The sequence below is a fragment of the Camelus ferus genome, chromosome 22, assembly GCF_009834535.1.
Source record: "Camelus ferus isolate YT-003-E chromosome 22, BCGSAC_Cfer_1.0, whole genome shotgun sequence".
Taxonomy (NCBI): Eukaryota; Metazoa; Chordata; class Mammalia; order Artiodactyla; family Camelidae; genus Camelus; species Camelus ferus.
The window spans coordinates 19,935,341-19,958,650 of NC_045717.1; the positions used below are offsets into that span (position 1 = coordinate 19,935,341).

Sequence of the window (23,310 nt, forward strand, 5' to 3'; positions counted from 1 at the left end):
CACCAGCAGCATAGGAGGGTTCCCTTTTCCCACAGCCTCTCCAACATTTGTCATTTGTGCACTTTTGAATGATGGCCATTCTGACTGGTGTGAGGTGATACCTCATTGTAGTTTTGATTTGCACTTCTCTGATAATTAGTGATATTGAATATTTTATATATATATGAATACACTTTGCTTATTTGTTTTATTGATAAATCCACCAGATCTTTTCAATACCCTTCGTTTTTAAAAAGTAGATGATGAATTTATGCAACCCATTCTTTCTTAATAGACCCTCGACTTGTTAACAATTTCTGCTGCCAAAACCGTGAACGAAAACTCAGATTGCCACATTACAGGACAAACAAACTTATGTAAATTATGTTGTTTCTAACCTTAATTAGTTCTTAAAAGTTTTATCATTAAAAACACTCAGAAAAGAATGTACAACATGTTTTATGGTAAGATTTGGTAATAACAATACACGTGTCCTTGGAATCATCAAAATTCATAAATGGCCTGGGCAGTGATAGTCCACTGATATTCCTTGTCTAGTCTTCATACCTTTACCATCTATTCTTTTTCACTCATCAGTGTTCCTTCAGTTTTCCCACCTTGAACTTTCAACAAGTGAGTACTAATGGAATGTCATTGGAAAGGTCTTCCGGTGGTTTCTCTGTGTGAGTGTGTCACATTCTAGCATCTGAGGCCTCACAGGAAATGGTCAAAGAGGAAAATGGATCTGGATTCCTTATTATGTATGGCGAGGTCACTTTTACGTGTCCATGTTTGTGAAGAAGGGTCACGGTATCCTGACTGGTGGACTTCTGTTCCAAAGCTGTGTCTGTGATGGGGACGGTTTCCGCCCACTGACCCAACAAGGTTGGCTCAGAGACACGCCCTCCACCTTGCTGTCACTCGGGGACGGAAGGGCGGGGCCTTGCAAATTGTCCAATCAAGGGGGTCGCTGGTTACGTACGTGTGTGGGCTACGCTCTAACTGATTGTGGGCTCAGTCGCTGCTGCGTCCGGCCTCGCTCCGCGCCGCTGGATTATGCATTTAAAGGCTTACGGTGGCTCCGCGGCGTCTTCTGTCGCTGTGACCTGCGCTTGCCGCGGCAGTCGTGAGGTGGATGATCGAGAAGACGAAAAATGGTGAGTTGGGGGCCGAGTGTTGGGAGACCGGGGCGGAGGGACTGGCTGGAACTGGCCACGGTGGGACCCGGGCCTCCCTGCGGTCAACGGACCCGAGTCCAGCGGACCCGAGTCCGCCAGGGGCGCGGCACGGATTGTGCGGGCTCGGCCGGCAGTCGGGACGCAGGGCGGCCTCTCCGCTCGCTGCTGCGGCCGTGTCTGCTCCAGATTGTGCGGTGACCACGGAGAGGGTTATCAGGCGACATTTGTGACTCAGTGTTCGGGGTACCTGAGGTGGAGGGGCTGTGGTCTGTGGGGCCATCAGTGTCTCCTTTCTCCCCAGGGGTGGACTCTTTTCCCCTTCACTTTTCCAAATGTTTGAGGAACAGGGTCACAAATCCACGAGCCTGTTCTCCCACCTAGCTCTTCCTAGGGCTGGCAATAAATACCTAAATTTCCAGGTGTTTCCCCACATTCACAAACACCATCTTCCCCTCTCCAGTTCATAGCTTCATTTTTAACTATCCTCTGTGGTGCATTTTTTTTTTAAGTATGCAGGCAGTATTTTAATTATCACTTCTCCACAGGGCCATGAATCTTCTTTTTACAGATTTATTTTTCACCTGTGGATATTTTACATGAGGGGAAATCAGAGATTTACCACCTCAGCTATGTTGTATAAAGGTCTAGTGTCTCTGTCCCCAGAATCTCCCTGGGTACAGACATCCTATGGGAGTCCTTTGGGTAGAGGTTCGTCTTTAGTGACTTTCATGAGTGATGTGTCCTTTCCTGACAGTTCCATATCAGCACTGTCCCTGCATGAGTTTGTCACTTACTCTTTAAACTCTTTTTTTTTAAATAAATATTTAAATATTTAATCATAGATCTTGATAGAAAATATGAAATATTTCTAAAGAGCCAAGAGAGTCGTGAATATAAGAAAAAGTAAATATTTTATTATTACATTCCAGTGTTAATACTTTTGTTTCTTTCTTTTTTTTTTTCCTCCTCATGAACAGCGTAGGAATATTCTGAGATCTAGCCATTTCTTTTGGGTGATTTCAAATACAGTATCAGGACTTAGACTTGCAACACCTAGAAGTGTGTTCAATATGATTGTTTTCCAAACAATTTCTTTTTTCTTTCTTTTTTATTGAAGTATAAGTGACTTACAAAATTATATTGGTTTCAAGTTTACAACATAGTGATTTGATACTTTGTATATATCACAAAGTGATCAAGGTAAGTCTAATTACAGTCTGTCATCATACAGAGTAATTACAGTATTATTGACTATATTCTCTCTGCTGTATTTCCATGACTAATATGTTTTATAACTGGAAGTTTGTATCTCTTGATCTCCCTCACCTGTTTCACTCATCTCCCATCCCCCTCCCTTCTGGCAACCAGTAATCTGTGTCTATGAGTCTGTTTCTGTTTTGTTATGTTTGTTCATTTGTTTTGTGTTTTAGATTCCATGTTTAAGTGCAATCATACACTATTTCCAAACAATTTCTTAGCATGGAAATAGTTAACTGACATATTTATTTTCTGAATGGAATAGATATTTGTGGGGGTTTTTGAACTAGAAAATTACCTTACATCTATCTTCCATGCTTTACACATAAACATTGGATTGAATGATTTTTCTGGATTGTTCAAACACTAGGTTTCTCAATTTAAAGTACCAGTAGCGGTCCAGAGCAACTAGGTGGAAAGAGAAGCCTGAGGTCAGTGTCTCCCAGCTAAAGCCCCCCTGAGCCTGCAGAGAAAAGTACTTGAAGGCCTTGTTTCTTCCTGAGGAGCCTCCACTTGTAGTGTCCTACTTGTTCGCACCCACCATGGAAAGTAGCCTCTGTACTGAGAGAAGCTACAGAGCCCTGGCAACTGGGGATGCACATGGGAAGGTGTGTAGGGGGTGGGGAGGTGACACCCTTTCTGAGGTTGTAACTATGGGAGAGGTGGGCTTGAGCTTTGCATCCACAGCATAGGTGCACTCAGAGTAATTTGAGTACCTTGAGAGAGTCTGTGAAGGTCAGGAATTCTGTCTTCTGGATAAAAGTTTTATGAATTGGGGAGTTCATTTTGTTAGAGCAGACAGGTAGTTAGATATGAGCAGAGAAAGGAGGGGCACGGGCCAAATGGCAGGAAACCGTACAGCATATGAACAACAGGGGTCCTTAGGCAGAAGAAAAGCAGGAACCTCTGGACTGATAAGAAACCACACATTTTGGGTTGCAAGTGTCCTGGAGGCAGGCAAAGAAAGGTGGAGAAAGGCGGGAATACTCCAGTGTCCGAATATGACCTTTTGTTCATTATGTCCTCATTACAGTAAAATGAGCCTGTCATGCACTGATGCCATGACACTTCCCATCCAGATGAAATAAGGATGAAAATCCCTCATCCCCTCAGAAAGGTGGAGCTGGGATGAAAATCGGGGATATGACCACAAACCCCTCCCTCCCCAATGAATATTCCGCCCATTCATTTTTACACCCTATGTAACCATCTTGCTGAAGAAAGCTCACCTGAGCCTGCCCACTCTCCTCTTGAGAGTGTACTGTCTATCCCTTAATAAATCCTTCGTTTACTTTCTTAACCTCTGTGTCTATTCTCTGAATTCTTTGTGTGAGACAAGAACCCAATTGCTAGCAACAATTTGGATCACAACCTTAAACTGAATCCAGCCCAGAGTTTTCTCACTTGTGAGAACTGAAGCCTTAGGCTTAGAGAGAGGGAGTATTTTCATTATACCCTGAGAAGAGAGTGTGTGGAGTTCACAGAGTTCTTTCCTATAGCTGCTCAGGTGTTCCCCCGTACCCCCAATCCTCCATCACCAGGAACTGACTCCAGGGATTGTAGCCCAACATGGGGAGACTGGGCTGCTAGTTGGGAATCTGGGTTTTCTTCTGAACTAGGGGAAACCGACTGCTTATCTCACTTGACTCAAATATTTGCATTTCTTTCCCTGTATATACCTGTGTATATTGAATATTGCAGCTCTTAACTCTCCATGAAAACATGGTCAAACAGAAATTTGTACATTAAGTTTATAGCAGTGTTACTCATAGTAGCCAAAAAAGTGGAAATAATCTTAATATCTATTAACAGATGAAAGGATAAACAAAACATTTCATTCTTCTAATGGAATATTCTTTGGCCATAAAATTGAATAAAGTATTGATCAGCGCTACAACATGGATATACCTTGAAAACAATTATGCTGAGTGAATGGAATCAATCACAAAACCCATATATTATATAATTCCATTTATTTGAGAGCTCTGAATAAGGAAATCATGGAAACATAGTAGGTTAAGATTTCCTAAGACTGAATATTGGAGGAGGAAGATGGGATAATGGGAGTGAAAAAGTGTAGAGGAATTTCTTTTTGAAGTGATGAAAATCTTTAAAAGTTGACTGTGGGAATGATTGTACATATCTGGGAATATACTGAAAACCTTTGAATTGTACTTTTCAATGTGATGTACTGTATGGTATGTACATTATGTCTCAAAAATGTGTTCATATAAATAGATACATTAAGAGTTTTGCAGTTCAATCTTGTAGACATATAGGTTTCCAGATTAATTAACATCCATCATCACCACACATGTTTACTTTTTTGTGTGTGTGGTGAGATCACTTAATCCACTGTCTTATCTGACTTCAAGTATACAATGTAGGATACATTAAATCATCACATTGTAATCTCTACAGACAGTTTTATTAGTTAGTTATACCTCAGTAAAGCTGGTGGGGAGGGGGATTTCCAGATACTTCCCCTGCTTACATAAAGACTTACTATTTTTCTATCAGTGAAAATCTGAATCAGTTGCCTTAGGAATATCATAGCCATGCACATTTCAAGGTTCTCTAGAAACACAGGCAAAATCTGATCTAAATTTCCTTCCAGTGTAAAATGTAAATTTAATGAAACCTGTGTTGATGAAAAGGGTAATCAGTAGATTTAAGAAAGAAGTGGAAAATTTTATTCAAGGCAAATTGAGGATTATAACCTGGAAACAGACCCTCAGAAAGCTGTGAGAACTGTTTTGCCCATTAGAGGCCAAAGGTTTTGAGACAGGGGGTGTACATTAAATGACATATTACTGACAGTTTACACAATCCAGCTCTGCCTGTACAAAGCAAGTATGAATAGTAGGTTGTGGGTCATTGTGGCCCCGTACAGGGTTAAGCAGGAAGGTTATCTCTTAAGAAGTTATCTTTTTGATGATAGGAGAATGTTGCTCTTTAGGTTTAGGTATTTCTGCCATTGGGGAGGTTTGGTCGATGCATAATGCAGATACACAGTGCCAAGTAGAGGGGAGGGAGGAGGCCAAAGGGCAGAGGAAAAGTGTTTAAATTTTCCCTCTCTTGCCTTAGAATACAAATTTTTATTTCATCACCTGATAGTCTAATGAACACATCTCATATCCTGTGGTTAGTCTGAGTCCTTGCGTCCAGGCTGGGGCTGCTGGGTTCGATCTTCCCACCGTGCCAGGTGCACTGGGTTTCTTTCACTTAAGTACCAAATGAGTGGAGAGTGGGAAAGGAATCGGTGTAAGGCTCTGCTCTTGCAAGGATCAAGATAAATAGAGCCGGGTTCTTTATTATAAATGGTGAGGTCACCTTGTGTTGCTAAACAAGGGTCACAGTTCCGTGAATAGCCGGATAGCCCTACGCCAAGCCAAGCCCTTGAGCCCTAGAGACAAGATTCTTCTGTTCTTGCGTGGCCTAGGGCACCCTCGTGCTCTGTGCTAGTTTTATGAAAACTGAGCCAAGAATTACCTGTAAACAGCTGTGCCCACATGGGAGAAAGAGCTGGGAGAAAACTGTAGAGGCAGCCTCAGGCCAGGAGAAAGTTTTTTCTCAATACATATAAGCCTGGCTGGGTCATGTTCCCATCCACTGGCGAAAGGTGGTTCGATTGAGCCGAGTGTCCGACCTCCAGCTGTCAGGCAAGCTGAGGGGGCGTGGCATTTGAGACTACCCAATCAGGGGCGCCGCTGGTGCGGGTGGGTGGGGGCGACGCACCGCACGGGCGGGGACTTCTTTACTGGCTCCAGCCTAGCTTTGGGTCGTGTGTCACCGGTGGTTCACGGATCCTGGTGAGTCGGCTGCGGTCTGAGTTGCATTGTGATCTGCGCTGGTCTTGGGAGACAGAGGAAGGACTCGGGGAGATTCGGGAAACCTAGAAATGGTGAGTGTGCCGCCCCAGGAGGCGGGGCGGGACTCGAATCTCAGTCCCAACCAGCTCGTAGCGTGGGGCGGGCCCGCCGCCGAGGCCCCGGGCGTCTTGTCACGTCACTGAGCGGCGACCGGCCCCTGTGCTCGCATCCCCGCGTCTCCCCAGGCTGTGCTGCGACCACGGGGCGGCTAATTAGTGACAGTCAGGCCTCGGTGTCGGGTTCGTGCGTGGGAGGAGCTGTAGTTTGTGGGATTCCTGGTCCCTCTCTTCTCTTAGGGGTCTCCTGTTTTCTCTTGAGTTTTCCAAATAGTCGGAAAGCAGGGGCTCAAATCCACGCTCCTGTCACCCGACCCTAGCTCGTCCTAGGACTAATAAGAAATCACTTAATGTTCAGATTCCTCACCTCCTTCCCAAAGCCAACTTCCCTCTCTAATTCACAACGTTGGAATCAACTATTTGTCCTCCCGCAGCATGTCAGACAGATCCAGTATTTTACCTTTTTTTGTTCCAGAGCCGTCGAATGCCCTTTTTAAAAAAGATTTATATTTGCTTATGGCTGTTTTTGTGAGAGGAAAGCGGAGAATAACCATCTGGAACTAGGTTGCATCAAATCCCTTTGACTCTACTCCCTAGGATCTTTCCTGGACACACATCTTATGGAAAGTGCTTTGGGTGGAGATTCTTCTTTGGAAATTTTCCCTGAGTGTTTTGTCCTGTCAGCACTAGTCTTCCCTGAATTTTTCACCTCGGGAAGGTTTTTTTCCACTAATTTAAGTCTCAGTTTTTCTATAGCGGTAAAATGTATTTAATCAATAGAGCTTGAAAGACAGTACAAAATAGTTCCAAACAGGCAAGAAAGAGGTGAATTTGAGAAAAAAATAATCTATCCCAGTATTACGTTCCATTTATTTGGGATTCTTTCACTCTATTTCCCTGAGCATGTAAAGGAAGTTTCTGAGGCCTGTTCTCTACTTTTGTGTGTTTACAAGTAAATTTTCAGGCTTAGAATTGCAGAGCAGAAGTCTTCCAGTATAATTAGTTATTTATGAACCAATTTCTTTCACTGGAGACAATACTTACCTGACACCTTTTTCTGAAAGGAATAGATATTTGAACTGGTCAAAGTGCCTTACAATTTTATCCCCTTGTTTCTGCATAAATGCTGGGTTTGAATGACTTTTTTGGATTGTTCACACACTGGGTTTGTGTCATTTAAAGTGTCAACCGTGTTCTAAAGCCGCTGCACAGTGGAGCAGAAGCTGTGGTCGCTGACACAAGCTTGGCTCCCCTTGCCTGCACGGGGCAGTACCTGAAGGCCTTGTGTATCCTTCCTGGGGAGCCCCCTTCTGCAGGTGTCCTTCCTGCTTACCTCCGGGAGTCCTTTATACCGAGGAAAGCTACTAGACCCTGGAATGCTGAGGTTTCATGTGCACACGGGGTGGAGGTGTGTGTGTTTGGAGGGGTGGGGGTGGCATAGTGATGCTATTTCTGAGTTTTTAGTTGTGGTTCCTTAGGTCTAGACACTTTTAGACCTTATGTTTGAGTTTTGCGTTCAGACTGTAATTGGTGTACATTGAGAAAGCCTGAAGATCAGTTCTTTTGTCTCACGGACAAAGGGTTTATGACTTTGGGAGTTCATTTGGGTCAGAACCTTAAGCAGAATCTGGCTGAGAGTTTCCTCACTTGTGAGAACAGAAGCCTAAAGAGAGCGCTTCTATACTTACAAGACAGGGGAGAGTAGGGGAGCTCCTGGAGTTCTTCTCCTGTGGCTGCTCAGGTGTCCGACCCTCTTTCACCAGGGACCGACCCACTCCAGGTGTTACATCTCAACCGGGAGTCTTTAGACCTCAAGTTGCAATTACGTTCAGCTTTCTGAATGTGGGGTTTGGGGTTTTTTCCCCCCTGAGTTGTAGAGAAGCATGCTGCATATCTGTTTTGATTCCAATATTTGTGCTTCTTTCCTTTGGATTCCTTTGTCCATTGACTATTGTAGCCCTTTGAAACTAGTTTGCATTGGCACTTGGGGTTATAATAAGTAAGTTGATTGATACATACAGTATAAGATAAGGAAATTGTGGAACCGAATAGAATTTTGGCTCCATTTAGGCAAGAGAACCTCAAGATGTGTGATCTTGGTGTTTAAGTTTTCGGGTGCCTTTTCCATTTTTAGGTCAGTGCTTGACTTTGACTTTTTAGAGTCTGTACTATTCCTCAGGCAAATGAATTCCTATTTTAACGGATGTGAGGAAAAAGCAGTTGAATTTCTATTTTCATTCATAGGAGGGAATTTCTATTTAATTCACCTCAAAGCTTATGGGAATCTTTGAAATTCCTAGTACATTTCAGGGCTTAATTGAAACCCCTAATGTATTATCATATGCTACTCATACTGAAAATATTTTCTGTTAAATATAGTGGAGGGAGGAACTATTACAGATCTTACTCTATTTATGATGGGATTACATCTCAATAATCCCATTGTAGATTTAAAATATCGATAGTTGAAAATGCATTTAATACACCTAACCTACTGAGCATCATAGGTTAGCCTAGTCTACTTTAAACGTGCTCAGAACGCTTGCATTAGTCTATAGTTGGGAAAAGTCATCTAACACAAAGCCTGTTCTATAATAAAGTGTTGAATATCTGTTGTACTTTATTGAGTACTGTACTGAATATGAAAAACAGAATGGCTGTCTGGGCACAGGATGGTTGTAGTTGTATCCGGCAGACTGGGAGCTGTGCCCACGGCTGCTGCCCAGCATCACCACAGGGTATTGTCAGGCATTTCACTAGCCTGGGAAGAGTGAAATTCAAACTTGGAAGTACAGTTTCTGCTCAATTCACGTTGCTTTCACACCATAGTAAAGTTGAAAAATCACAAGTTGAAGCATTGCAAGTTGGGCCTATCTTGGTAACTCCCTTGTTCTTTGAGGTAGAAAGGGATTTGTCCAGTTTTTTACAGTCTGCAGTTTCATATCTGTTAGTATTTAAAGGATTAAATCTTGAAGTGGTTTCCTATGTAGAAAAGTTTAAATGAATTTTAGAAAGCAAAAGCTAATTAAAAATAATGATTAATCGTAGGAATATACAGCATTTGTAAATTTCTCTCCTCATTTTCAGTAAGTAATGCATGGAAAGGTTGAATTTTTAAAAAAATTCCTAAGATAGAAAACTAACCCACATATTCTGCTCTCCTCCTCGGCTCTTACTCCAGCCACCCTGAAATACTTCTAGATCATTTCGTTTGTGTTTCTTTATGTAAAAAGAAGCCAGTGGGAATGCCTTTTTTTCTTGCTGGATTTCTTATAATGGACGGTCAGGGGTCCACGTATTTGATGTCTGACTGCTGAAAGTTAAGCTTCGCCCCTCCCTTTCCCCCTAGTGCCTCTTACCTGGCCAGGCTGGTGAGAAAGCCTGGAGGCTTCTGCTCTGTGAGCGGCTGCTGACACCAGGAAGAAATAGTGATCGTTCCTCTCAGCACCTGCAGCATGGTCTAGATTCTTGTGATGTTTGGGAGGCAACACATCCTTTGTTTGCACTGGGGTCCATTTATGTTGTTAACTTGCAGATTGGCCCCCCTCGAATGGGCACCCCTACCATAAAAGGCTCAAGGCTGTTTAATTTGCCATAACAGGCACACCCAGTAGTGTCCTCAGAGACTCCTTCACCATAAAGGCTTTGGCACCCACCTCCCACACCTCCTGGGGTTGTTACCCACAAGCCTGACCTTGTAACTTCTGTCTCTCTCTTCTCTTAGTTATGTTCACCAGATGTTTATCAGTTTTATTAATCTTGTCAAAGAGCCAGCTTTTTTTCTTTTAATATACTCCATTGATTCTCCCCCCCAATTTTTATTATTTTATTCTATTTACTTTGGGTTTAATTTTCTCTTTTCCTTCCTGAGGTAGATGTTTACATTGCTGATTATAGATTTTTCTTTTTTTCTAATGTATTTGTTCCGTGGTATAAATTTCCCTTTAGGCATTGTTGCTTTTGCTGCATCCCACAGCCTTTGATAAGTTGTATTTTCATTTACTTTAGAATAATTTTTTAATTCTCTTGAGATTTCTTTTTTGACCCCATGTATTATTTAGGAATGTCTTGTTGAATCCACATATATTTTGGAGGGTTTTCAACTATCTTCCTGTTACTGATTTCTAGATTAATGCCTGTGTGGTATGAGATCATATTTTATATGACTTCTGTTCTTTCAAATTTGTTAACACATGTTTTATGTCCCAGAATGTGCTCTATTTTGGTAACTGTTCCTTAAAAACTTGTAAGTTTAAAAAAACTAAAGATCTAATCTGTTCTTAAAAATAATAATTAGTATATACATGTAAACAAAAAAAGTGCAATATACTGAATATATGTATTTACATGCAATATAATGTGTATGTGCAGTTGAACTAGTAATTCTACCTAATAAAACTGAAAAAGGAGGGGAAAAAAAAGAATTTGAGAAGAATGTGATTTGCATAGATTACAATTAAATCCAGTTGTTCCGCGGTGCCTGTTGATTTCAGCTGTCTTTCCTAATCTTCTGCCTGCTGGAATTTATAATTTATGATCTGAAATCTGCATTGTCATAAATTCATATACTTATTCCAGACAGCTTCCTTTTAATTGGTGTTGGCATGTGACATTTTTCTCAATACTTTTAACTTTCATTTATGTTTCTATTTAAAGTAGGTTTCTCATCAACATATGACTTAAGTGTGATTTTAAAAATCTGTTATTACAGTATGTTTCAGTTGTCCTGAGATCACTGATGATGAAAGTGGTGGGTAGTACAGTTGGATTAGTATCTACCACACCTCTCACTCTTTTCTATTTGTTACCCCTGTCCTTTGTTTCTTTTTATCTTTCCCCCTTTTTCCTGCCTTCTCTGGCATTTTACTTTATTCTTATTTTTTTTTGCTCCTCTCTTAGCATATCTATTACATATATGTTTGAACTTTTTGAGTGCTTGCCCTTGAGTTTCCTGTGTACTCTTACAGCTCAGCCACATCCTCTGTCAAGGAACACTGTACCGTGTCGCTGGTCATGCAAACACCTCAGACCACACACCATTCCTCCTTACCTTTCTGATGCACCTGTACCCAAGGCAGGAAGAAAATCTGCACGCTCCTTCCTTTGGCAGTTGCAGGAGATTGAATCAATGCACGCTCCTGTCCTTGTGTGTGAACTCTCACCCTAGCCCACCCCTACCTCAGTAAAACCCGAGTCCATGCACCTTTCCTTGTTCTTAAAGCTTTCATGCCTGCTTGAGAGACCTACCTTATTTGTCCCCAGAGATCTCGATTTTGGAGGAATAAACCTTTTCTAGCCATGTTGGATGTGTGTGATGTCATCACTTGAGGAATCCCTAAGCTCAGGGATTGAGCTGTGATGCTCCTTCATTCCCTGGGGGAGTCGGGCTATGACAACATAGGAGGGCAGCCTCTGGAGGGGCTGGTCAGGGAACACCTCTGCCTGATTGGAGAATGGCGATTTTATGTTTGTTTGGAGGAAGGCACTGCTGACACCTTTACATATTTTATAATCGTGGGCAAATTCACCATTAAACCATTGTGGACTAGAGTGGACTCTCTTGCGATGTGCAGCCTCTTAACTTTAAAAAAAAAAAAGTCAGTAGGGCTCAGGATACACTGTTAACAGTTCTGCAGGAAAGCAGCCTTCTGGTATATTATTATCTCAGTGTGTGTGTGTTTGTCGGTGTGTATATGCACACGTGTGAGCACATGCACACCAGAAATTGGCTGGCAACAGTTCTGAGATAGGCAAGTGTAGGGATTTTGTAATCTTCGGTTTTCATGCCTTCTTTCCCATGTTTGAGCTGTAAGTTACAAGTAACCTTCTAACCCATCAAATTGAACAGAGAGAACAAGAAAAAACTGAGTCTGTGATAAAAGTTACACAAGGTGAAAGCTATACTTTTCCACAAGAATATTTTCCTTCAGTTATCTGCATCTGGTTACTTCCAGTGACTTAGAGAACTTAGGAAAATATGGCCAGCTGGACCTTGTGAAAAGTTGGATGCCACAGGCCTCCTGAACTCTCATGTTTGGTAATCAGAATAGAACAAAAAGCTTATAGTTCTTCACTATGTTTTTATTCATTTTAAGCTCATGCAGATTTGTCCCTCTGCCTCAGAGTGCCATAAATGGTGGGTAATAAGGAAGGAGAGGAAAGAGTTTTCTCACAAGGAATCAGTGGTCTTAAATAGATAGTATTTATTTTGCTTATGTAGCATTTTTGTCATTTCCCAGCATACTCTGGACTCTCCCATTAGAGAGCAATGAGATGTAATGTGATCACAGTAAAAACTATGTAAATAATTTCCATGTGTTCATGATGCTGTTAAGTTTATGAGAAAGTAAGTGTGGACAGAGAGTATGTTTGTGTTGATCAAGTTGGGATAGATGTCTAGGGATAACAGAATCATGTATAACCATCCTATAAGTGGCGTATAGGTGTCCAGTGCTGTCTGTCTGTCTTACCCTACCATACACATATTTGGGACGTTTTAGGACCCAGTGGCCTTTGAAGACGTGGCTGTGAACTTCACCCTGGAGGAGTGGGCTTTACTGGATTTCTCACAGAAGAAACTCTACAGAGATGTGATGGGGGAAACCTTCAGGAACCTGGCCTCATTAGGTAAGGATGACAACTTCCCTTTACCTTGTCATTCAGAAGACAAGTTTTTCTGCCCATCAGTGTTGTTCTAGGAGGTGCGATGTGGAAGGGAGGACACTGGGGAATAAGCTAGGCGTGGTTGCACTTCACTGGAGAACTTGAGTCTAATAATACAACTTGTAAAACTTTGGAATCATTTTTTTGGGTCTGCATTCTAGGGGAAACATGGAAAGATCATGTCATTGAAGACCAGTACAAACACCAGGGGAGAAAACTAAGGTAAGTGATGCTCACAGTAGAAAGCAGTGTCGCGTGTGAGAATTACATTATGGTTCCAAATTTTAGAAAGAAACAAAGCAATCCCTGCTTTACATTTATTGCCTCCCAGAAAATTTCCTTCCAAATACTTTCTTATATGTGACATAGATGTTCACTGTTTGCAAAATAATTCCCTTGGAAATAGTTCTAATAAACCGTATATATGAGTATTACTGTTTTGATGAGTCCTTTTGCATTCAGTGTATTCAATTTTGAATAATTCAGATGAGAGACAGGAAAAACCTGTACTTTTGCTATAAATCATAAAAGTGTAGCTGACATATTCTAATAAGGATGAAATCACTAATAAAGAAATCATTAATAATTCCTTCTTGGTTTTACAGAAGTTGTAAGGTTGGGAGAATCTGTGAAGAGAAAGAAGATAGTCCATATGAAGAAAACTTGAGCCTTATTCCAAACCTCAGTCTGAAGAAGAAAACTCTTATCAGAGTGAGACAATGGGAACACAAAGTGAGTGGAAAAGTCTTCATGGATCATCCATCCCATAATGGGTACACCAGGAGTCGCATTGGACGCAAGCCATATGGGTATCAGAAATACGGAGAGAAGCCATATAAATGCACGGTATATGGGAAGGGCTTTAGTTATCTGCAGTGTTTTGAAAAACATGAAAGAAATCACAAAGGAGAGAAAATCTATAAATGTAACGAGTGTGGGAAAGCCTTCATGTGGCTCAAAACTTTTCGAAGACACATGGTAACACATACTGGAGCTGCCTCTTGTAAGTGTAAGGATTGTGGAAAAACCTTCAGTTCTTCAACTTCACTTCAGGTACACGGAAGAGCCCACACTGGAGAGAAGCCCTATAAATGTAAACACTGTGGAAAACCCTATGGACATCTCCAGACTTTCCAGACTCATGAGAGGACTCACACAGGAGAGAAGTCCTGTGAGTGTAAAAAATGTGATAAAGCCTTCAGTTGTCCCAGTTCTCTTCGAATACATGAAAGAACTCACACTGGAAAGAAACCTTATGAGTGTAAACAATGTGGTAAAACCTTCAGATACTATCCGTCCTTCCAGACACACGAAAGAGTTCATACCGGGGAGAAACCCTATGAGTGTAAGCCATGTGGTAAAACTTTCAGTTCTAACATAGGTTTCCAAATACATGAAAGAAATCACGCTGGAGAAAAACCCTATGAATGCAGAAAATGTAGTAAAGCCTTCAGTTGTCCCAGTTCTTTTCGAAAACATGAAAGAACTCACACTGGGGAAAAACCGTATGAATGTAAGGAGTGTGGGAAAGCCCTTAGAGCTCTCGCGAGCCTCCGAGCGCACACGATCACCCACACTGGCATTGGACCTTATAAATGTAAGCAGTGTGAGAAAGCATTTATCTCTCCCAGCTCATTTCAAATACATCAAAGGAGTCACACTGGAGAGAAACCGTATGAATGTAAACAGTGTGGTAAAGCCTTCAGATACTACCCTTCCTTTCAAAAACACAAAAGAAGTCACACTGGAGAGAAACCCTATGAGTGTCAGGAGTGTGGAAGGGCTTTTAGTTGTTCAGCTTTGCTTCGAATACATGAAAGAACGCACACTGGAGAGAAACTCTATGAATGTAAACAGTGTGGAAAAGCCTTCAGATGTTATCAGAGTTTTCGGAGACATGAGAGGAATCACACTGGAGAAAAACCCTTTGAATGTAAAAAATGTAGTAAAGCCTTCAGGTGTCCGAGTTACCTTCGAACACATGAAAGAACTCACACTAGAGAAAAGCCCTATGAGTGTAAACAATGTGGTAAAGCCTACAGAGGTTACAGTTCCTTGCAGACACATGAGAGGACTCACACAGGAGAGAAACCCTATGCGTGCCAGCAATGCGGAAAAGCTTTCAGGTGGTATCAGAGTTTTCGAAGACATGAAAGAACTCACACTGGAGAGAAGCCCTATGAATGTAAAGAATGTGGGAAAGCCTTCAATCATCCCACTTCCTTCCGAAGGCATGAAAGGACTCACAGGATAAAATCATTTGAATGTAAACAGCGTGGGAAAGACTTCAGTTGGCCTTCATCCTTACATGTTAACACTCCCACCAGAAATAAATATAAATGTAAGATGAGAAAGCTTGATGAAAATTAATCCATGTGCAATATTCTGGAAAACTTTCAACATGAAAGAATTGTTATTAAGTTGTAAGGTATGTTGTGTTTATCAAGCCTCTTTCATTTTTAAATTCTTATTTTTATTGAAGTGTTGATGTACAATTTTAGTTTCATGCATACAGCAAAGTGATTCACTTATACATATACATATATAGATTTTTTTTCAGATTCTCTTCCATTACTCAAGCCTCTTAAAGTACATCATTGGAGTGTGGATTTCTACTAATTAGTTTCATAAATGAATATTGAGGTGAGATAGTTTTGTAAGTCGTCTTTCAACAATAGTACATGAGATTAATGTGTAATGTTTTTTCCTTGAATCAGTTAATATTTTCTCTCTCCATTTTGAAGTCTGTTGGATCCATGGGTGAATTGAAATGTATTTCTAATGTGCAGTCAGGTTTTTCTTTTTTATAGTTTCATTCTGTGTTAAGGGGGAGTTGGAAAATATGGTACTTACTGGAATTTTCCTTCTGGCTTTGCCTGGATATCTGGTCTATTATATATATTCTACCTTTCTTAATGACAAAGTTCCTTTTTTGGAGGTTCATGTGAAGTATTATTTTCATATTTCCGCCTTTGCTTGTTGTCCTTCCTCTGACTGGTATTTGGTGAATAGATTTTAAGAGAGAGAGCTGTGATGGATCAGCTATCTGACCCTGTGGGTAATGTTAGAAATTAAATTTTATAGAATTCATCCCCTTTATGATTCCATGTTAGAATTCGCCAGTAGCCTCACTTGTGTAGGTTTTGGAAGGCAGGAACAAACAAGGCATTAGTGAGAGTTTGGAGCCACCATACAGGAAGAGAGACCCAAGGAGCTTCAAGGATGCCATCTTCCAGCCCATTTTCTGGATTCTTTGACCTTCCAATCCCGAGTATCCTCAAAATCACCACCAGTTGTTTGATTTCCATTTTCGCAGAGCTGTAGGTTTCCACTGATGTCTTCCCAGGATCTACAGCAAAGATCCATTAGAGTTTGAATTTTTCTGTAAGGCCTCCTGTATTTACCAGGAAACTACTGTGGCCTTTAATGCTTGGGAGTATTGTCTGATTTGCCTCTTCTCTAGATTATTTCCATTTAAAGTCTAATGTGTGTAACAAACACCTTATGCTGTTAATGGTGCTAGTGAGTCTATTTTCCTGATACACCATGACATCTATCATGGTGCAGTCAACAGAATGGCATGGGAGTTTGTTTCCCTACTGCCGTGTAAGCTGACTGCCTTCACCTGGTCCTGCCCTGAGAGAATAGACTCCTTCCTTGTGTTGGGGTGTCCTGTTCCCTGTAGCTGAATGTAATCTCAGCGTGTTTTAAATTATGTTTGTATGTAAGCCGAAGTATATAAATTTTTTTTTTGTCACAGGAATGCTTCTGTAATTGTTTCACAGAAACATTTTATTAACTGTTCTGTAAACCATCAAGTGCTAACGCGGAGAACCTGCTCAACAAGTGGTGTAGTTCGCGTGGCAAGCGCAGCACCCGCACGCACTGCGATGGTGGGCAGCTTCCAGGTGGTGCCCTTGCAGCAGCTGGAGATGAGCAGCCGCTTCCGGACGGACGCGAGCCCCCTGCCCCGCGGTGCGCAGCGCCGGCGCACGTGGGCGCCGCGGAGCGCGAGCTGAGCGTGCGCAGTTCCGAGAGCTTGCGCAGCCCGGCGCCGGCTCTCCGCGCAGCACAGCGCGGCCGCACGCTCGGGTTCCGGAGCCTGGACCCCCCTGATTATGGACAAGGGGCACAGGGACCGCTTCGGGCGCGCGCCGCGGCCCCGCAGGAGCTCGCCACGCACTTGCACCCCGCGAAGCTGGAGGGCGGCGACCGCAGCGCCGCGCGGGCTACGCCGCCTCCCAGGTGCCCCACCGGCGGCCGGCCGGGAGGAGGAGGAGGAGGACTGAGAGGCGGCGGTGCGGTGATGGGCAGGCTGAGCGCAGGGCTGGGAGTGTTGTTTGTAGCAGCCGCTGCTCCCTCCCTCCCCTCCCTCCCTCCCTCCTCCACCACCACCACCACCTTCTGGGCCCTGTATGGGCCCCTGGGCCATTTGGAAAACGGAGAGTTGGCGAACTGCGCAGCCGCTTTTGGCTTGAGCTTGTTATCTTGGACCAAGGAGGAATACAGAGCAGGTAGGAGCCCTTTGGGGGCGAAAGCTTCCTTCCCGCCAGTCAGTCTGTGGTCCTTTTCGGAAGTGGGGTAAACTCTGGATTTGCCTGCCAATTAATTCCTGCTGGACCTGGATCCAAAAATCGACCATTCTAACGCGCGTGGGGGTGGAGAAGGTTTCGAAGTATCATCGCCTCCCTTTGCCTCCTGCCCGCTTCGTCCCCCGCTCCCCGCCGCCCCCAGCCTGGGCTTAGAGGATGCTCTGTACTAAAGCCTCCGGAGCCAGGTTTGTGGTGGCGCTACTCCCCCGGAGCTGTGTGTGGAATCCGGGAGGCTAGGGTGATTTATTTTATGGAATTCCTGGGGTGCAAGACTGGTGTGGGAAACCAGGACCAGGTCTGGGAGCATGAGACCAAGCAGCAGCTAAAAGTGTAACAAATAGTGTAAACTTGGACTACAAAACAGAGACTTTGCTGTCATCTCCCTCCTCCCCATTCCCAAGCAGTTCATCTTCTGGAGCTGGCTTTTATCTAAATCACCTGTTCCCTCCTACACCACCCACCACTTCCCAGGTTACAAGTAAATCCTTGTCAAGGGCCATCTAGGAGAAGGATTCAGTTACGGTTCTGCTTTGCCGCCTTTGTTTCTCGCTTGCTGTGGTAGGCACTTTTCAGCTGCGTTATTTGTTATCAAAGGAGGGAATAGCCCCTTGTGTCTGATCTAATTAAACCTGCTTGGCTATGTTCACCTACAGGTCGCACATGGGGTTGGCTGGTGTCACCCCACAAAGTATCCACTACAGAAGCAGCCAAACAGGGTTGCCCTGGTAGGACTTTGTTAACTTCCTGCCCACTCCCCATCTAACCCCTTTCCTGAATAGTGAAGGTAACCTTTTTTAAAATGTAAGGCTTTGGTGATGGTCTTGTGATTTTTTCCCCCCTCATTGCCCCTTCCTCCTCACTTATGTTTTGCTCGTGGTAAAATCTTAGTCTTGAAGCATATTTCAATAATAAGGTGTTTATTTTGCTAGTCACACTTGATGCAATTGAATTCAAGATGTAAAGTCTTTTTATGTGGCTGCAGTCTCCTTGCTTGGAGAACACTCCTTCAGAATGCGTTCATCAATTAAGACAGGTGACAGCAATCACAAGTAAGTGCCACGTGGTGTTGTCAGTGCCAAATCTGGTGACGGTCCTAAAGTATGGTATGGTGATTGTGGGATCATTCGGCAGCAGGCTGGTGGATACTGCTTGGATCTGCTGCGGAGCTACTGTCTGCTTTCCTGTGAGGCTTTAATTTTTACAGTCTGTCCCTTGTTTTTATCTGATCTCTTTAATGACGTGTGCCCTTGATTTCAGAATGCTTCTGTATCGCACATTGGCATTGCCAGTGCTGTCTCAAAAGCTAAGTAAAGTCTTTCTGTTGGGAATCATTCTAGATCACACTGAAACAGTCTAGCTGCAACCTAATTCTTAACAATTGGAGTAGAGTCACACTTGCATGTTCTACAGCTGTGGCCATTCTTGGGCCTTCTGCCCGGAGGTCTTTAAATGAAGGCAACAAGACTTGAAGGATTTCCGTGTATGCTTACTTTGTTCAGACTTGGGAACTTGAAGCCATAATTTTTTTTTAAATTGAAGTATAGTTGATTTACAATGTTGTATTAGTTTCTAGTGTACAGCAGTGATTCACTTACACATATATATGTGTGTGTGTATATATTCTTTTCCATTATGGTTTATTACAAAATTTTGAATATAGTTCCCTGTGCTGTACAGTAAGATCTTGTTGTTTTATCTATTTTATATATAGTAGTTTGTATCTGCTAATCCCAGACTCCTAATTTATCCCTCCCCCACCCCCTTTCAATTACTATAAATTTGTTTTCTATGTCTGTGAGTGTTTCTGTTTTATAAATAAGTTCATTTGTGTCACATTTTAATTTCCATATATAAATGATATCATATGATATTTGTCTTTGTCTGACATTTCACTTAGTATGATAACCTCTAGGTCCATCCGTATTGCTGCAAATGGCGTTACTTCATTATCTTTCATGGCTTAGTATTCCATTCCATATATATACACATCTTTATCCAGTCATTTAGGTTGCTTTCATGTCTTGGTTTTGTAAAGAGTGTGAAACCATACTTTTTTTTGGTAACTGAAATACAGGCAGTTTACAATGTTGTTCCAATTTCCGGTGTACAGCACAATGGTTCAGTCACATATATATATATATACACACACACACACGTATTTTCATATTCTTTTTCATTATAGGTTACTACAAGATATTGAATATAGTTCCCTGTGCCATACAGAAGAAACTTGTATATTTATTTTATGTATAATAGTATCTGCAAATCTTGGACTCCCAGTTTATCCCTTCCCACCCGCTTTCCCTCCAGTAACCATAACTTTGTTTTCTATGTCTGGGACTCTTTCCATTTTGTAAATAAACTCACTTGTGTCTTTTTTTTTTTTTTGGTTTTGGTATCACATATGAGTGATATTATATGGTATTTTTCTTTCTCTTTCTGGCTTACTTCACTTAGAATGATGATCTCTAGGTCCATCCATGTTGCTGCAAGGGGCATTGTTTTATTCTTTTTTATGGCTGAGTAGTATTCCATTGTATAAATATACCACAACTTCTTTATCCAGTCATCTGTCAGTGGGCATTTAGGTTGCTTCCAAGTCTTGAGTATTGTAAACAGTGCTGCTATGAACACTGGGGTGCATGTTTCTTTTTGAATTAGACTTCCCTCCAGGTATATACCCAGGAGTGGGATTGCTGGATCATATGCTAAGTCTATTTTTAGTTTTTTGGGGCATCTCCATACTGTTTTCCTTAATGGCTGCACCAAACTATATTCCCACCAACAGTGTAGGAGGATTTCCTTTTCTTCACACCCTCTCCAGCATTTATTGTTTGTGGACTTCTGAATGATGGCCATTGTGACTGCTGTAAGGTGATACCTCATTGTAGTTTTGGTTTGCACTTCTCTGATAATTAGCGATATTGGGCATTTTTTCATGTGCCTATTGGCCATTTGTATGTTTTCACTGGCGAATTGCTTGTTTAGGTGTATGATGGCTTACCTTTGTCAGAGAGTTGTAGTGTCTGAGAGCGATGTGTTAAGCAATAATAGAACATCTGTAGTATTTGTGTCATGCCCGGGGTGCTTTGAGCTGCATGTTGGGGAGCCTCTGCTATAAATGTCCAGTTAGATCGGATGCAGAAAAAAAATGGAAAAGAGACTTTCATTTCTCTCAGAGCTTTCCCCTGAGTTTTATTCATTTTTACATCCAACACAGACACCATCTTTCTACAGTTGGTTACTACTCTGGGATTCAGTCTTCCCAGACACCCAGTCATTTCAGCTCCCAGGTCCCAAGGCTAATGGCAGTGTCATGTCTGAGCTACTTATTCCTTCTTGATCTGTTTTCCATCTTGCAAGGCCCATGATGAGGGAGAGAAGCCACCAAGGCAGATTTTCTGGACATCCTTGTGAATATGCACATCAGAGTCTAGTGCAAGAGAACTTGGGACTTGTAGGGCTTCGGGGAAAGAGGTGCAGAATATGGAGGACTGGAGATGGGGTGACAGCTGCACGAGTGGAGAAGTGGAGTGGGCGACTGGGTAGGGGAACCGCACACTGAAGTGTGACGTCGATTTTGTACGTTGGCTGCATCTGTGCTTGTTTCACCAGTGCTGGTGTCCCTGAGGGAGGAAATGGTGTGAAACCACCAGACAGAAGTTGAAGTTGTCTTTAGGACTTAAAGAAGGGGAAAAGTTTTATCTTAGTCCACTGTGAACCATTCAGGGGCCAAGTCAAGAAAGGCCCAGAGGTTGTGTCTGACCAATGTGGTTTATTTCTCGTCCAGCCAAAGCCCCTTGGGAACCTGACTGGGAAAGGGGGGGGGCTCTGGCAGGTGTCATCATTGTAGCTTCCTCAGGTCTGGGTGCGGCAGGTAGTAGCCCAGGCATTGCTGCTGAACCTCGTAGTCTCCCTCCTTCTTCCGCCTGACTGTGACCTGTGAGGGTGAGCAGGCGGCATGAGAATGGAGCACTCAGCTGCCCAAGGATGGGGGGCTACGAGGGAAGCGGGTAGCCAGAGACCTGATGCTCCCGTGTCTCTCCCTTTTTTCACTTCATTTTCTCAGTCCTTTTCCTTCCCTTGTTCCCTCTTTCACCTCTCTCTCTCTCCTCCTCTCTCCCCTTTTCTGCCCTGTTCTCTCTGATATCCCCTTCACATCCCCATCAACCCCAGCTTAATTGATGTGTAAGTGACATTCAGTAAACTGCATTACATTTAAAGTGAATGATTTGATGTTTGGATTAGAACTTACTGAACCATCACCACAATCAAGAAAAGGAAAGCCCGTCATTCCCCAAAGTTTCCTCATGCTCTTTTGTAATTCCTCCTCACCTGTCATTTGCAAACACATTCTTATTCCCCAGCAACTATGATCTGATTTATAGCCCTATAGCTAGTATTTTCTAGAATTGGTTTATAAATGGTCCTCTTTTTTATCTAACTTCTTTCATCCAGCATCATTATTTTGAGACTCATCTTTGCATGTATTACTAATGCATTTTTTATTGCTAAATAGTATTTCATTGTGGGGCGATACAATACTACAGTTTATCCATTCACCTATTGATGGACTTCTGGGTTGTTTTTAGTCTTTGGCTAGTATATGTAAAGTTGTTATGAACATTTGTGTACAAATCTTTGTATAGACATATGTTTTGTCTTGGACAAACTAACTTTTAGAGGTGCATCTAAACTACTTTTCACCAGCACTGTATGAGAGTTCTGGTTGCTTCATGTCTTTTTCTTTATGGTTGCATAGTTTAATCATGTTTTTATGGTTGCATAGTTTAATCATGTTTTTATGGTTGCATAGAGTTTAATGTTGTTTAACATTTTAAAATGGTCTTTTTGACACTTTTACTGTCAGTTGTTATTTGTGTTCACGTGTATACTTAAAATTTTTACTAGCCAATAATTTACCCTTCCAGTTTTAGATTAGGGCTGTGTTTGTCTTCACAATTCCCAATTTAAGAGAAAAAAATGTAGTGATGATAATGAACAGGCTCATAATATAAGAAGTTTTTCTCCTAATGGTAAAGTGATAATGTCCATAAAGAGGTAATGTTACTAAAAGTTGGGTACATAGATGTTTATGTAAAAAGTATAGGTTGCAGTTGCTTCACATCTTCAACATTTATTATATCAGTCTTTTAAATTTCAGCCATTCTTGCATGTAGTGGTCTCTCATTATGACTTTTTACTTACATTTCCCTAATGACTAATGTTGTTAAGGAAAAGGCAAACCACACATGGGCTGGGAGAAAATATTTGTAAAACATATCCCCAGCAAAGGATGTGTATTTATAATATATAAAGAACCCCTTACAACCTGATAGTAAAAAGACAGCAACATTTCCTGGCTTACCAGGAAACAGCAGATCAGGCATGTGATGAGCACCAGGAGTCCCGCCAGGCAGATGAGGATGATGGCCCAGAAGGGGAGGTCTGGGGAGACAAGTGCTGGTGTGAGCCACCTCCTGTCATTCCCCTAGGGCCCCTGCCTCTCCCCTCCCCCACTGCGCCTCAACAGTCCTTGGCATCCGTTGGCCAACTTTCATCATCATCCAGTACCCTGGGTACATGGTTCTCTTTTGTAAGGCACAGAATCAAAATATTCCCTCCCCATCCTGGGCTGGAGCGTCTTTGAGGCTTACCAGAATTCTCACTCAAGACGTCGTTTCTTTGGGGAGAATACCCTGAAGGTGAATGA

General features: G+C 42.4%; 2 protein-coding genes across 6 annotated transcripts in view; one reads left to right on the top strand and one right to left on the bottom strand.

The window, feature by feature from the left end:
- Positions 1-829: 829 nt before the first annotated feature.
- LOC102522028 (zinc finger protein 709-like) overlaps positions 830-23,310 on the top strand; it is a 37,843-nt gene continuing 15,362 nt past the window's right edge. The window contains exons 1-6 of one of the 3 annotated variants that reach the window (XM_032465556.1): positions 6,185-6,318; positions 12,843-12,969; positions 13,167-13,227; positions 13,611-14,736; positions 14,821-15,428; positions 16,766-16,896. In XM_032465556.1, the coding sequence (XP_032321447.1) occupies positions 6,316-6,318; positions 12,843-12,969; positions 13,167-13,227; positions 13,611-14,736; positions 14,821-15,375 (1,872 nt within the window). In that variant the 5' untranslated portion in view covers positions 6,185-6,315 and the 3' untranslated portion in view covers positions 15,376-15,428; positions 16,766-16,896. Of the gene's footprint in view, positions 1,137-6,184; positions 6,319-12,842; positions 12,970-13,166; positions 13,228-13,610; positions 15,429-16,765; positions 17,520-23,310 lie in introns of those variants that run through there. The other 2 variants (XM_032465555.1, XM_032465554.1) reach the window with 2 other exon arrangements.
- The window catches only part of LOC102521789 (mucin-16), a 56,542-nt gene continuing 54,587 nt past the window's right edge, over positions 21,356-23,310 (bottom strand). For all 3 annotated transcript variants that reach the window (XM_032465553.1, XM_032465552.1, XM_032465551.1), the window contains 3 exons: positions 23,255-23,296; positions 22,966-23,045; positions 21,356-21,537 (listed from right to left, as the gene is read on the bottom strand). In XM_032465553.1, the coding sequence (XP_032321444.1) occupies positions 21,442-21,537; positions 22,966-23,045; positions 23,255-23,296 (218 nt within the window). In that variant the 3' untranslated portion in view covers positions 21,356-21,441. The remainder of the gene's footprint in view (positions 21,538-22,965; positions 23,046-23,254; positions 23,297-23,310) is intronic.